Raw genomic sequence first — 14,950 nt, forward strand, 5'->3', positions numbered from 1 at the left:
GTGTTCTTGTGGAAGTTGGGTTTTTTAGTTTGTTTTTTCCCATCTTATATCATTTCTTATTCTTGTTATAGATGGTCAACTGATAGCATTACTATTTTCTTTTGCTTTCCACCGATGACATATTATTGCTTAGAAGCACCTGTGCTAAGCCATTCTTTTTGTGTAATGTCTCATACAATGCCCCATGAGTTAGCTTTTAGCCTTTCATCCTAGTCACCTGCAATCTTGATCCAATTGAATGTCACTCTTGAGAGCCCTTCTTTCTATCATGTGTTACTTGGCCTGTGGTTTCTTAGGAGTATCTTTTGAAACCTCCATATCTTCTTGACTCCTTCTGGCTTCTTGGCCTAGGCAAATACACTCTTTAATATTCCCTGTTGGGAAGTCCCACCCATCTTAGAGATGATGAGGTCATTAAAGATGATCTGGTCCAACCCTCTGGCCAGGCTAGGGAATCCCTTCTCCAGCATCCAAGGTGGCGGTATCCATTTGATGACTTTCTGAGGAAGCACATGCCATTGCTGATTAGCATTCATTCATTATTTATTCAGTCAACAAACTCTAATTTCTGATGTCTTCTAATTTCCCTTTTTCCTACCCTATCTGCTTGGTAAATTTCTTCTCTCATCCTAGAGGGTGAGAGCAACGTCAAACATTGTCTCCTGTTTAAAGACTTCTGTAATTGCCCCTCCCCATTTCTCCAGACAAATAAATTACTTCCTTTGTTGTAAACCCAGAACACATATCTCAGAGCACTTAACACACTATATTATAGTTCGTCACATGTATGTCTCCCACTCCAGACTGTGAGCTCTTTTATCACTAGCACTTAACTCAAACCCGATACATGGTATATTCACAGTCAAGATTTGTTACATGAATTCATTAATACATTTACTGAATACTGCGTATATGTAAGGCTCAGTGATAACAATGTAGAGAATAAGACATGACTAAGACAGGATCCCTGATTTATATGGGGGCAAAACAGTATAATGCAGTATTTGTCAAATACAAGAATGCCTCAGAATCATCCAGAAGGCTTTTTAAAACACAGATTTCTAGGCCCTATGCCCCTGCCCCAGAGCTTTTGATTCAGTAGATCTGGGTAGGGCACAAGAATTTCCATTTCTTACAAGAAATGATGCTGATACTACTACTCCCGGGAGCATACTCCATCATTTACTAACTGTGTGACCTTGGGCAAGTTACTTAACCTCTCTGTGCCTCATGTATCATTTGTTTTCTGCCAATAGGGAATAAAAGTTATACTCAAGTGCGTTATGCGTGTTAAATGAGTTAGTATCTTAAAAGAGGATCTTAAAATACAGGAAGGGGAACAGGAAGCCAACCTTATGCTAATTTAGCATCTTTCTGTGGTATGAACTGAACAAATTTGAGAGGGACTCTTGGCTCCTTGGTTTTGGGCACTGTGATTATATTAACTTAGCTCAAAGAAGCACGATCCTTTTTTTTTTTTTTTAAGCTCTTTCAGACTGTTGACTCATCTGGAGCTTAAAGTCAAGTAAATCCCCTAAGCCCTTTTCACGCTTGATGCTGCCAAGCCAAGTTCCTATTGTCTTGTTCTGCTGCAACTTATGTCCTTATGCCTAAAGGCCAAGCTTCACATTTATCCCCTTTTCAGCTTGTTTACTTTGACCCTACTGCCTGTTAAGGTCATTTTTCAATCTTGATTCTGTCATCCAGTGGCTCTCCCTCCTGCTTTAGGTACTTCAAAGTTGACAAGCTAGCCTTCCATGTTTTTATTTAAATTGGTTAACATTGTTGAATAGTACTGGACATTCCCTTACAATTAACATCAGCCTATTCAAAAGCAACCTTGTGGACATGATCATTTACCTGGTTATGAATCTGCCTAATATCACTATATTCCAGCCCAGAATACCATTTTTGTCACCTTGTTCACAGGATTCGTCTAACATTTTGTTGTCATTTTATGTGGGCCCTGTAACCTCTCTCCCTCACTTACTCCACAGCAGCCATGCTATTCTCTTCACTGTCCACAAACATCCCAGGCAGTCTCCCTTCTCTGGGCGGGTTCTTATTCTTCCTCTTGACCCCCAAAAAACTCTTCCCCCAGATACCTGCATTGCTCACTACCTCATTTCATTCAAATGTCATCTCACCAGAGAAGCCATCCCTGGCCACCTGTCTAAAACAACACCCCCATCAGTCTCCATTCCCCTTTTCCTGCTTTATTTTTCTTCATATCGCATTATTTTCTATATTTATTTGTGTATTTATTTATGGTCTGCATCGTTCCATTAGAATATAAATTCCACAAGAGCAAAGATCATTTATATCTTGTCTATCACTGTATATCGGAACATAACAAGGACAGGCACAAAGAATGCCCTCAATACATATATGTTGAATGAATGAATGAATGTCTTAACTACCATTGTGTTAACATATATTTTGTAAAATAAAATATTGAAAAGGGATAACATGTTCAGGGAGGGTAACTACTTCCAAGCTATGCTACTGAAGGGACATAGCAGACTCCCCTTGCAGCTATGAGCCCTGGCAAGCCCTGAAGTTTTGGTGCATGACAGGCTAGCTGGCTTAGGAGGTCTTCAAGCTCCACTGGCCAGTGAGTAGAAATTGGCCCATAGAGGAAGCTTGCTTTAGATTTTTCCAGGCAAAACAGCCATGAAATCTGCTCAAGTCAGCAGTCTTCCTCTTCAGGCTCCCTTTTACCCAGGTTACAACAAATGGGACACTTCAACTTGCCTCTCTCCCTGTGGCACACACCTTTCAGGAGCAAGCCACATGCTTTTTTCCCTTTGCATTTATTTTTGCTGGGGCATCCCTGGCAAGCCACGAGCTCAGAGGTTTGGAGGCTCACAATTTGTCTCGCATCTCCTATGAGGCCATTGCTCACTGCCTGTCTCCCTGCCAACAGGCTCTATGACCCAGTATGAGCTGGCAGGCTATGGCAATTTAGACTGCTATAACTCCACTTCTCTATGGGGAACTTCAGTGTTGGGGATTATTAAAAGCCTCTCTCTTGTCCAGACAATTTCCCTATAGTCTTGTTTCCCCTGATAATTGGTATGATAACTTAGATTGCTCTGCCAGAACTTTAGAGGAGTTATTAAAGCTCCCTGCTTCACTCCACATTGATATGTTCTGTCATTAGCTCCTGGCTGAAAGGCAGCCTTTTCTCCCCATCTTTCCTGACCTTGTATCTTCTCAGTGTAAGAACTGAGCTATCCCAGGCAGAGAGAGGACAAGTTGGGTGTGCTGATCCTCCTCCTGGGCTCTCAACCTTCTCCTTCTTCAGTTTTCCCTTGACATTTTATTGATCTTTGGTTGTGGCACCAATTTTTTTTATTCCTTGTGTTCCAATACACTGTTGTGTATGAATCTGTCTCCCCAGCTTGAGGGCAAGAGCTAGACCCCTAGCAGTATGTAGCATGATGATTGGCATATAGTAGTTGCTCAGCAAATGTTGGTTACCTGGCAACAGCTGGGCAAAGACCAGCTATTGTTGTTTTCTTAAATAAAAACCCCTTTGGTTTGCATCTAACTTCCCCTCTGTCCCTCAGTCTCAGAGGCACAGGGAAGCTGTGGGAGGTGTTGGATGTCTATTATCTTGATTGTGGTGATGGTATCATGGGTGTTTGCATATGTCTGAACTCATTAAATTGTACACATTAAATGTATGCAGTTCTTTGTATATCAATTATACCTCAATAAAGTTGTTTTTTAAAAAGTCTTTGCAAAATTTGATGTTAAGTCATGCCTTGCTTCCATCTAAATGGCCCTTTTCTTTTTTTTCCCTTTTCTTTCTGTTGTATGCATTATTAGGCCAATTAGTAGTATCTCCAGATTTCTGGAATCTTGATTGGTCTTCAGCCTGTTCATGCCCCCTTCTCATCTTCATCAACTCCAAAAGTGGCGATCACCAAGGGATCGTCTTCCTCCGGAAATTCAAGCAATACCTTAACCCGTCTCAAGTGTTTGACCTTTCGAAGGGTGGACCTGAAGCCGGGTAAGCATGGAGTAAGGGATGTAGTTGTGGGTACAGAAGGGACTCCCCCCTCTACACATTCTAGAGTAGGATAGGCTTCCTGGAATTAGTTCCAGTACCTGGGCAGGAAAGGTCTATTTTCTCAAGTCAGGACACAAACACAACTCCACAGCATCTTGAGTTGGCTGGCTGGAGGACTTTTAGCCCTCTCCCAGAAATCCTTTCAAGCCTATGTCCTGCTCTCAGATTTGCTTCACCTTTTCCAGTTGGAAAAGGTAACTATGTCTCCTGACTTCAGAGGAGGAGGCAAATGGATATTATTTTCCACCATTCCTGTCACTCACTCTTTTTCTTGGGGGCAAGTAGATACATCTCTACTACAGGCCTGTTTTATTTAGAGACCATCTGGCTGTTCAGCCCTGGTTTCTGTGAACCCACTGGCAACTGTGCAAGATATTCTTCCTGGGCCTCAGCAAGTAGATTAGGCTAGGCAGCTAGTAACTTCTAGAACAAGGTTGGGCAAAGAAGAGTGTAGGTTGAGGCAAGGCCTGATCTCCAGGATTGCCTGTGGGAGCATTCTCTATGATCTTAGGTACACAGAGAGATAGGGGTTAAGAGAAAGGAAACATGTAGCCTGATAGCAGGGTGCAGAAGCAGCAGTCCTTAGCTCCTGGCACATTGTAGGAAAGAGTTGTAAAACTCATCAGCTCATGAAATAACTCCCCTTTCCCCTCTTCCTTCCAGGCTCTGCATGTTCAAGAACTTTGTTCGCTTTCGCATTGTGGTTTGTGGTGGAGACGGCAGCGTGAGCTGGGTCTTATCTCTGATTGATGCCTTTGGATTACAGGAACGGGTGAGTCCCTAGCTGACTTAATTTAGCCATTGCTAAAGAGACTGGCAGTGTGGCGCTGCTTATCCCAAGAAGTCCCTGGTCTTTACTCTCCTTGTCTGTAAAATACTTGATCTATCCTGGAGAACATTTCCTACTGGTTTCACAGTCAACCTGACCGGTAGATTCCCAATCTAAGCCTGCTCACCTATACCATTTTCTGGTTATCTAATAGTAGGAAGGAAGAAAGAGGAAGTTAGCAGAAAAAAATGAGCAGTGCTCTATTTCCCAAGCCCCAAAATGAAGATTTGAAGGGGAGGAAAGCAAGAAAAACAGAAGTGGCATCAGGCAGCATTCAACTCCCAACTCCCTACCCCTCCTGAGGACACTGAGTTTCTTCCCTAAGTCTCTAGAGTAGCAGAAATGTTCCTCTACCTCTCCCCCCTCTCCCTAAGCAGCCCCCTGCTCTTCTGACTGCAGTGGCTTTGTCTCCTTAAGGCACCTTACCTCTTTGGCCCAGCCTAGATAGAAATTTGTGGCTATATATCTCTTTTAAAAGCATGGCTACAAATATTGTCATATTCCAGCAACGTGTCCCCTTACTGAGTAGGTTCTGTATTGCCAAGAGTGGGACCCAACTCCTTAGGGAAAATTTCACTCAACTTCAAACATCTTCCTATTACACTTCCTAAAATCATAGGTCCCTTATTGCCACTAGTTTTGAGACCATATTTTTTCCCCAAAAAGCACCCTCTGGGTTCTTTTATGGGTGGATCTTGGTAGGATTGTCTGAAAAGGGTGCCCGGTTTTGTTCTTGCAGTGTCAGCTGGCAGTCATCCCTCTTGGAACCGGTAATGATCTGGCCCGTGTCCTCGGCTGGGGTGCGTTCTGGAACAAAAACAAATCACCTCTGAACATCCTCAACAGAGTGGAGCAAGCTAGTGTGAGGATTCTAGACAGGTGAGTAGCTGAAAGATGAGGTCATTGTGGCTTTTCCATTCCCTTGCCAGTTACTCCCAGTGACATCATCTCAGTCAGGAGTGTTCTAAAGTCCCTCACAGAGCTTCATTGCCTTTCTGGCTTCGGTGCAAGGAAATTTGGGGGACTTTGCCTATTAAGAAGCCAGGGTCTACTGTGTATCCTTTAAACATCACTGAAGCCCCTCTTCAAACTTAAAAGATCCTAGAGCAGGAGCACCCATTGGTAAATTTCAAGGGTTCTATAAACCTACTTCAAATTGCATAGCTATTTATCCATGTAAGCATATTTTTTCCTTGGGAAAGTTTCCATCTTTCTGTTCTATTCTAGGATAGTATAGAAACTATTCTATAGCTTCATCAGGTACTCAAAGAAACTCAAAAAAAGAGGGCTCATAAACAACTGGCCTGGATTATCTGTGCCCTAGAGAAGAGACAGTATTCTCCTCCAATCTTCTGAGACGAAAGACTTTCTATGTGGGGGCATAGTATTTGATTTATGGCTGCTCATAAGGATAACCTGGGGAGCTTTTTCAAGGTACCAAGCTGGGCCCTACCACAAATATTCTTATTCAGTAGGTCTTGGGTAGAGCCCTGGTATGTGTATTTTACAAAAGCACCTCAGGTGATCTTGGTAGTTACCACTGCTTGAGAAGCACTGCTCTCTGAGAACTCTGTGGTGGAATTCCTTCCATCACACTGGCCTTGAGAAGTCATGAAGCAGAGGTCTCTCTTGGGATATACCTTGAGATCAGGTGACCTGAGATAACTTGGGCAACCCCTACAACTCATCCCTACCCATCACATAAATATTTTGACCCCTTTCGTGACATGTGAAGCACTGGTGCCAACCTGTGATGAAACAGAGCCCTAAATATCTGTCTAAACTTCATTTCAGATGGAGTGTGATGATCCGTGAGACTCCCAGACAAACCCCATTGCTAAGAGGACAAGTTGAAATGGATGTACTCCGATTTGAGGTAACAACTGCCTAGCTATAATTCAGGCCAACATCTTTATTACACATTGAAATAATAGGCTAAACCCAGAGAGAAGCTTTTGTATAGTCCATGGGCTTGATAAGGATGAGATCATTCAGGATTGGGGACATTTCAATTAGCAGTTATTTACCAAAAACTGTGTTAGGTGTTGGGGATATAATTCAGTCAGCCATCTACTTATGCAGTCACTCAAAATATTTATGGAAAGTATGGATTAACTACAGTGTGTTCCTTCCTCTTCAATTTTTGGAATAGATTGAGAAGAATATGTATTAACTCTTCTTTGTATGTTTGGTAGAACTCCCCTGTGAAGCCATCCAGTCATGGACTTTGGTTAGCTGGGAGTTTTTTAAATTATAAATTCAGTTTCACTATTAGTGATCAGTCTGTTCAGATTGTTTATTTCTTCCTGATTCAGTCTTTAAAGATTGTATGCTTCTAGAAATGTGTCTGTTTCTTCTAGGTTGTTCAGTTTGTTGGCATATAACTGTTCATAGTATTCTTTTATAATTTTTTGAATCTCTGTGGTATTGGTTGTTATGTCTCCTCTTTAATTTCTTATTTTATTTGGGTCCTCTCTCTTTTCTTCTTGGTGAGCCTCACTAAAGGTTTATCAATTTTATCTTTTCAAAGGACCAGATTTTGGTTTCATTGATCTTTTCTATTGTTTTTTTGGTCTCTGTTTTATTTATTTCCTCTCTGATCTTTATTATTTCCTGCCTTCTGATGACTTTGAGCTTTGTTTGCTCTTTTTCTAATTCTTTTAGTTGGTAATATAAGTTGTTTGAGATTTTTCTTATTTCTTGAGGTAGGCCTGTGTCACTGTAAACTTCCCTCTTAGAATTGCTTTGCTGCATCCCACAGATTTTGGAATGTTGTGTCTCCACTTTCATTTGTATCGAGGTATTTTCTGATTTCCTCTTTGATTTCATCATCGTCTCATCTTTTTTTTTAACATCTTTATTGGAGTATAATTGTTTACAATGGTGTGTTAGTTTCTGCTTTATAACAAAGTGAATCAGCTATACATATACATATATCCCCATATCTCCTCCCTCTTGTGTATCCCTCCCACACTCCCTATCCCACCCCTCTAGGTGATCACAAAGCACTGAGCTGATCTCCCTGTGCTATGTGGCTGATTCCCACTAGCTATCTATTTTACACTTGGTAATGTATATATGTCCATGCCACTCTCTCACCTCCCTTCCCACTCCCCGTGTGCTTAAGTCCATTCTCTATGTCTGTGTCTTTATTCCTGTCCTGCCTCTAGGTTCTTCAGAACCTTTTAAAAAAATTTTTTCAGATTTCATATATATGTGTTAGCATACGGTATTTGTTTTTCTCTTTCTGACTTACTTCACTCTGTATGACAGACTCTAGGTCCATCCACCCCACTAAAAATAACTCAATTTCGTTTCTTTTTATGGCTGAGTAATATTCCATTGTATATATGTGCCATATCTTCTTTATCCATTCATCTGATGAAGGACACTTAGGTTGCTTCCATGTCCTGGCTATTGTAAATAGAGCTGCAATGAACATTGTGGTACATGACTCTTTTTGAATTATGTCCCATTGATTTATTTAGTAGCATGTTGTTTAGTCTCCTGTTTGTGTTTTTCCATTTTACTTCCTGTAATTGATTTCTAGTTTCATACTGTTGTGGTCAGAAAAAATGCTTGATATAATTTCTATCTTCTTAAATTTGTTGAGACTTGTTTTATGGCCTAGCATGTGATCTATCCTGGAGAACATTCCATGTGCAATTGAAAAGAATGTGTATTCTGCTGCTTTTGGATGGAATGTCCTGTAGATAAGTCTAACTGTTCTATTGTGTCATTTAAGACACCATTTCCTTATTGATTTTCTCTCTGGATGATCTGTCCATTAAAATAAGTGAAGTGTTGGGCTTCCCTGGTGGCGCAGTTGTTGAGAGTCCGCCTGCCGATGCAGGGGACACAGGTTTGTGCCCCGGCCTGGGAAGATCCCACATGCCGCAGAGCGGCTAGGCCCGTGAGCCATGGCCGCTGAGCCTGCGTGTCCGGAGCCTGTGCTCCACAACGGGAGAGGCCACAACAGTGAGAGGCCCGCGTACTGCAAAAAAAAAAAAAAAGTGAAGTGTTAAAGTCCCCTACCATTTTTGTATTATTGTCAATTTCTCCCTTCATGTTTGTTAATATTTGCTTTATATATTTAGGTATTCCTGTATTAGGTGTGTATATGATAAAGAGTGTTATATCCTCTTATTGTATTGATCATTTTATCATTATATAATACCCTTAATCTTTTGTTATAGACTTTGTTTTAAAGATTATTTTGTCCTATATGAATATTACTACCCCTGTTTTCTTGTTGTTTCCATTTACATGAAATATCTTTTTCCATCCTCTGACTTTCAGTCTGTGTGTGTGTCTAACTCGAAGTGAGTCTCTTGTAAGCAGCATATAGATGGGTCTTCTTTTTTCATCCAATCAGCCACCCTATGTCTTTCAATTGGAGTATTTAGTCCAATGACCTTTAAAGTGATTATTGATAGGTATGTACTTATTGCCATTTTGTTAGTTGTATTCTGGTTGTGTTTGTACTTCTCTGTTCTTTTCTTCTTCTTTTAGTTTCTTCCTTTGTAGTTTGATGGTTTTCTTTATTGGTTTGCTTCTGTTCCTTTCTCTCTAGTTTTATATATCTATTGTAGGTTTTTAATTTGTGGTTACCAAGGGGTTCCTATATGTTGACCTACAACTGTATCTACTTTTTAAAAACTGTTACTCATTTAACTTCAAACACATTCTAAAATATTTACTTTTTTTACTCCCTTCCCCCACATTTTGTGTTTTTAATGTCATATTTTACATCTCCATGTTTATCCCTTCACAGTTTATTGTAGTTATACTTGATTTTAATTTTTTTTCTTTAAATCTTTGTACTAGCTTACTTACTTGGTTGATCCTCAGCCTTTATTATATATTTGCCTTTACTAGTGGAATTTGTTCCTTTCCCATAGAAATTTACTTTTTGTTATAGCCTTTTCAATTAGAGAAAACCCTTTAACATTTCTTTTAGGGTAGGTTTAGTATTGCTCAATTCTTTTAGTTTTTGCTTGTCTGAGAAGTTCTTTATCTCTCCTTCAATTCTAAATGATAATCTTGCTGGGAGAGCATCCTAGCTTGCAGGTTTTTCCCTTTTAGAACTTTATATGTATATCATGTCCTTCCTTCTGGCCTGCAAGTTTTCTGCAAAATATCAGCTGATAGCCTTATGGGGATTCCCTTATATATGACTCTTTGATTTTCTCTTGCTACCTTTAGAATTCTTTATCTTAAACTTTTGCCATTTTAATTATTATGTCTTGGTATGCATCTGTTTGGGTTCATCTTCTTTGGGACACTCTATGCTTCTTGTACCTGGATATTGGTTTCCTTCTTCAGTTTCAATAAATTTTCAGCCATAGCTTCATCAAATACATTTTTAAGCCCCCTCTCCCTCTCTCTTCTTCTGGGACCTCTATAATGCTTATGTTGGTATGCTTTGTGTTGTCCCAAATGTCCCTTAAACTGTTCTCATTTTTTTTAATTTACTTTTTACTATTCTGATTGCATGAGTTCCATTATTCTATCTTCCAGATCACTTATTCATTCTTCTGTATTACCTAGTCTGCTGTTAATTCCTTCCAGTGTGTTTTTCATTTCACCTTTTAAATTTTTTAATTTCCTTGTTAAAATTCTGTGTTCATCTATTCTTTTCCCTAATTCAGTTAGCCTATCTATTACTAATGATTTGAATTCTTTATCTAGTAAATTGTTTATTTCTGTTTTATTAGTTGTTTTTTTTTCAGGGGTTTTCTCCTGTTCTTTCAATGAAACAAATCTCTCTGTCTTCTCATTGTTCTTAACTTTTGCTGTCTCTAGTCTATGAAATTAGATGAAACAGTTACCTTTTCCAGTCTTGAAGGTGTGTCCTTGTGTATGAGCATCCCCATACAGTCTGCATGTGCCCAGTGACTTTGGTGAGAGAGCTAGATCTGACTTGAGCACAAGTCATGTCTTTCCCTAGAGTGTGCTGGCAGCTATCACCTTGGTAGGAGGTGGTGCTGCAGATGGAGCAGCGAGAGCTAGAGTCATGTGTGAGCCAGGGCTTCTCCCTTTTTCAGTGGCCAATACCACCCTCTTGGGGCTGGGGGCAGGTCCCAAATTGCTGGAGCAGAAGCACTGAGGGTCAAGTCCAAGATGGCTCCATTCCCTCTAAGTGTGTTCTTTCCCCCATCTCAGCACCATCACACTAGCCCCAGAGGGGAACAGTGCTGGAGCAAGAGGGGCTGGAGCAGGCATTTGGCATGGGTGTGGGCGTGGGTTCAGGCTGTGATGTCCCCAGTTCTGCTTGGAATCCTGGAATACTTCTGATGTGGTGCCTCCATAAACGCCAGGTTGCTGCCCCTGCCCCATTCAGATGCCATTTGGGGTCTGGGCTGGCATAGTCCCTCAAATCTGAGCACTCCCCTCAGCCACCCTCACCCTAGTGTAGAGCTAGGTGAAGCAAGTGGGGTAGAACAGGTGCTTGGTTCAGGCTGGCTGTGTGCCAGAGTGGTTGCAGGAAACTGGCCAGAGTCCCATTCAGTTTCAACCTGTTTTTTTCTGCCTTGTTTCAGGAATAAGCAAGTGTGTGTGTGCTCTTCACTAGCAGAGTGTAGGTTTCTTTTGTTTGTTTGTTTGCTGTACAATATATCAAAGTTGCTTATTTATTTTATACATAGTGCTTTGTATCTCTTAATCTGATACCCCTATCTCACCCCTCCCTATTCCCTCTACACTGGTAACCACTAGTTTGTTCTCTACGTCTATAAGTCTGTTTCTGTTTTTTAAATATACATTTGTTTTGTTTTTCACATTCCACATGTAAGTGATAAAATAGAGTATTTGATTTTTTCTCACTGACGTATTTCACTAAGCATAATACCCTCAAGGTCCATCACATTGTTGCAAATGACAGAATTCCATTCTTTTGTGGGGTGCTGAGTAGTATTCCATTGTATATATAAACCACATCTGTATCCATTCATCTGTTGATGGGCACTTAGGTTGCTTCCATATCTTGACTATTGTAGATAGTGCTGCTATGAACATTGAGGTACATGCATCTTTTCAAATTAGTGTTTTCATTTTCTACAAATACATACCCAGCACTGAAATTCCTGGATCATATCATAGTTCTATTTTTAGTTTTTTAAAGAAACTCCGTACTGTTTTCTATAGTGGCTGGAAACAATGTACAACCCCACCAATAGTATAATAACAAACCCCAACATTTGTTATTTGTAGACATTTTGATGATGGCCATTCTGACAGGTGAGGTGATATCTCATTTTTGTTTTGCATTTCTCTAATAATTAGCAATGTTGAGCATCTTTTCATGTGCCTGTTAGCCATATGTATGTCTTCTTTGGAAAACTTTCTATTCAGGTCTTCTGCCCATTTGTTGCCTGGGTTTTTTATTTTTTTGATATTGAGTTGTATGAGCTGTTTGTGTATTTTGGATATTAACCCCTTGTCAGCCACACCATTTGCAAATATTTTCTCCCTTTTCATAGGTTGTATTTTCATGTTATTGATAGTTTCCTTTGCTGTGCAAAAGCTTTTTAAGCTTAATTAGGCCCTATTACTTTATTTTTGCTTTATTTCCTTTGGCTTAGGAGACGGACCCAAAAACATATTCTTACGATTTTTGTCAGTGTTCTGCCTATGTTCTCTTCTAGGAGTTTCATGGTGTCATGTATTACATTTAGGTCTTTGAACCACTTTGAGCTTACTTATATACATGGTCTGAGGGAATGTTCTAATCTCATTGTTTTACATGTGGCTGTTCAGTTTTCCCAGTACCACTTGCTGAAGAGACTGTCTTTTCTCCATTGTATATTCTTACCTCCTTTGTCATAAAGTAATTGACAATAGGTGTGTAGGTTCACTTCTGGTTTTCTATTCTGCTCCTTTGATCTATGTGTCTGTTTCTGTGCCAGTACCATGCTGTTTTGATTTCTGTAGCTTTGTAGTATATTCTGAAGTCTGGGAGGGTTATACCTCCAGCTTTGTTCTTTTCTCTCAAGATGACTTTGGCAATTTGGAGTTTTTTGTGGTTCCCTATGGATTTTTATTTGTTCTCATTCTGTGAAAAATGTCATGGATATTTTTATAGGGATTTCATTAAATCTGTAGATTCCTTTATGTATTATGGCCATTTTAACAATATTAATTTTTCCAATCCAAGGGCACAGGATGATATCTTTCCATTTCTTTGAATTATCTTCAATTCCTTTCATCAATGTTTTATAGTTTTCAGATTATAGGTGTTTCACCTCCTTGGTTAAGTTTATTCTTGGTATTTTCTTCTTTTTGGTATGATTTTAAACAGGATGATATTTTACTTTCTGTTTCTGAAATTTCATTATTAGTGTATATAAATGCAACAGATTTCTGTATGGTAATTTTGTATCCTTCAACCTTGCTGAATTCATTTATTAGTCCTAATATTTGGGGGTGGAGACTTTAGAGTTCCCAATATAAAGTATCATGTCATCTGCAAATAGTGACAGTTTTACTTCTTCCCTTCCCTTCCAATTTGGATGTCTTTTCCTTCTTTTACTTCTCTGATTGCTGTGACTAGAACTTCCATTACCATGTCAAACAGAAGTGTAAGAGTGGGCATCCTTGTCTTGTTCCAGAACTTAGTGGGAAGTCTTTCAGCTTTTCACCATTGAGTATGATGTTGGCTATGGGTTTATCATAATGGCCTTAATTATGCTGAGATATGTTCCCTCTATACCCACTTGGATAAGAATTTTTATCATGAATGGATATTGAAATTTTTCAAATGCTTTTCCTGCATCTACTGAGATGATCATTTGATTTTTATCCTTCCTTTTGTTAATGTGCATCACATTGATTGGTTTGTGAATGTTGATTCACCCTCTTGACCCTGGAAAAAATCCAACTTGATCCCTTTTATATACTGTTGTATTCAGTTTGCTAATATTTCATTGAGGATTTTTGCATCTATATTCATCAAAGATATTGACCTATAATTTCTTTTTTTGTGTGTGTAGTTTCCTTGTCTGGTTTTGGTATCAGAGTAATGGTGGCCTTGTAGAATAAATCTGTGAGTGTTCCTTCCTCTTCAAGTTTTTGGAATAGTTTGAGACGGATAAGTATTAGCTCTTCTTTATATGTTTGTTAGAATTCCCCTCTGAAGCCATCTGGTCCTGGATTGCTGTTTGCTGGAAGTTTTTTCTTTTATTACAGATTCAATTTTACTTGTAGTGATTAGTCTGTTCAAATTGTCTGTTTCTTCTTGAAGCTGTCTCGGCAGGCTGTATCTTTCTAGAAATTTGTTCATTTCTTCTAGGTTGTCCAATTTCTTGGCATATAACTGCTCATAGTATTCTCTCATGATTTTTTACATTTCTGTGTTATTGGTTGTTATGTCTCCTCTTTCATTTCTTATTTTGTTTATTTGGATCCCCTCTCTTTTCTTCTTGGTGACCCTGGCTAAAGGTTTATGAATTTTATTTATCTTTTTAAAGAACCAGCTCTTAGTTTTATTGATCTTTTCTATTGTTTTTTGGATCTCTATTTTATTTATTTCCCCTATGATTATTATGTTTATTATTATATATTATTATTATTATATTATTATTATTTCCTTCCTTCTCCTGACTTTGGGCTTTGTTTCTTCTTCTTTTTCTAATGCTTTTAGGTGGTAAGATGTTTACTCAAGATTTTTCTTGTTTCTTGAGGAAGGCCTGTATTGGTTCTAACTTCCCCCTTAGAACTGCTTTTGCTGCATCTCATAGATCTTAGGAAGTTGTGTTTCCGTTTTCATTTGTCTTGAGGTATTTTCTGATTTCCTCTTTGGTTTCATCATGTCCCATTGTGGTTTTTTTTAACACCTTTATTGCAGTATAATTGCTTTACAATGGTGTGTTAGTTTCTGCTTTATAACAAAGTGAATCAGTTATACATATACACATGTTCCCATATCTCTTGCATCTCCCTCCCTCCCACCCTCCCTATCCCACCCCTCTAGGTGATCACAAACCACCTAGCTGATCTCCCTGTGCTATGCGGCTGCTTCCCACTAGCTATCTATTTTACGTTTG

The 14,950-nt window shown here is 39.3% G+C and overlaps 1 protein-coding gene across 1 annotated transcript in view; it reads left to right on the forward strand.

Moving 5' to 3' along the window:
• The window catches only part of DGKK (diacylglycerol kinase kappa), a 153,223-nt gene that overhangs the window by 109,900 nt on the left and 28,373 nt on the right, over positions 1-14,950 (forward strand). Inside the window, exons 9-12 of the mRNA XM_033849703.2 lie at positions 3,835-4,018; positions 4,742-4,850; positions 5,647-5,786; positions 6,702-6,783. Of these exons, the coding sequence (XP_033705594.1) occupies positions 3,835-4,018; positions 4,742-4,850; positions 5,647-5,786; positions 6,702-6,783 (515 nt within the window). The remainder of the gene's footprint in view (positions 1-3,834; positions 4,019-4,741; positions 4,851-5,646; positions 5,787-6,701; positions 6,784-14,950) is intronic.

Source organism: Tursiops truncatus, chromosome X, assembly GCF_011762595.2.
Source record: "Tursiops truncatus isolate mTurTru1 chromosome X, mTurTru1.mat.Y, whole genome shotgun sequence".
Taxonomy (NCBI): Eukaryota; Metazoa; Chordata; class Mammalia; order Artiodactyla; family Delphinidae; genus Tursiops; species Tursiops truncatus.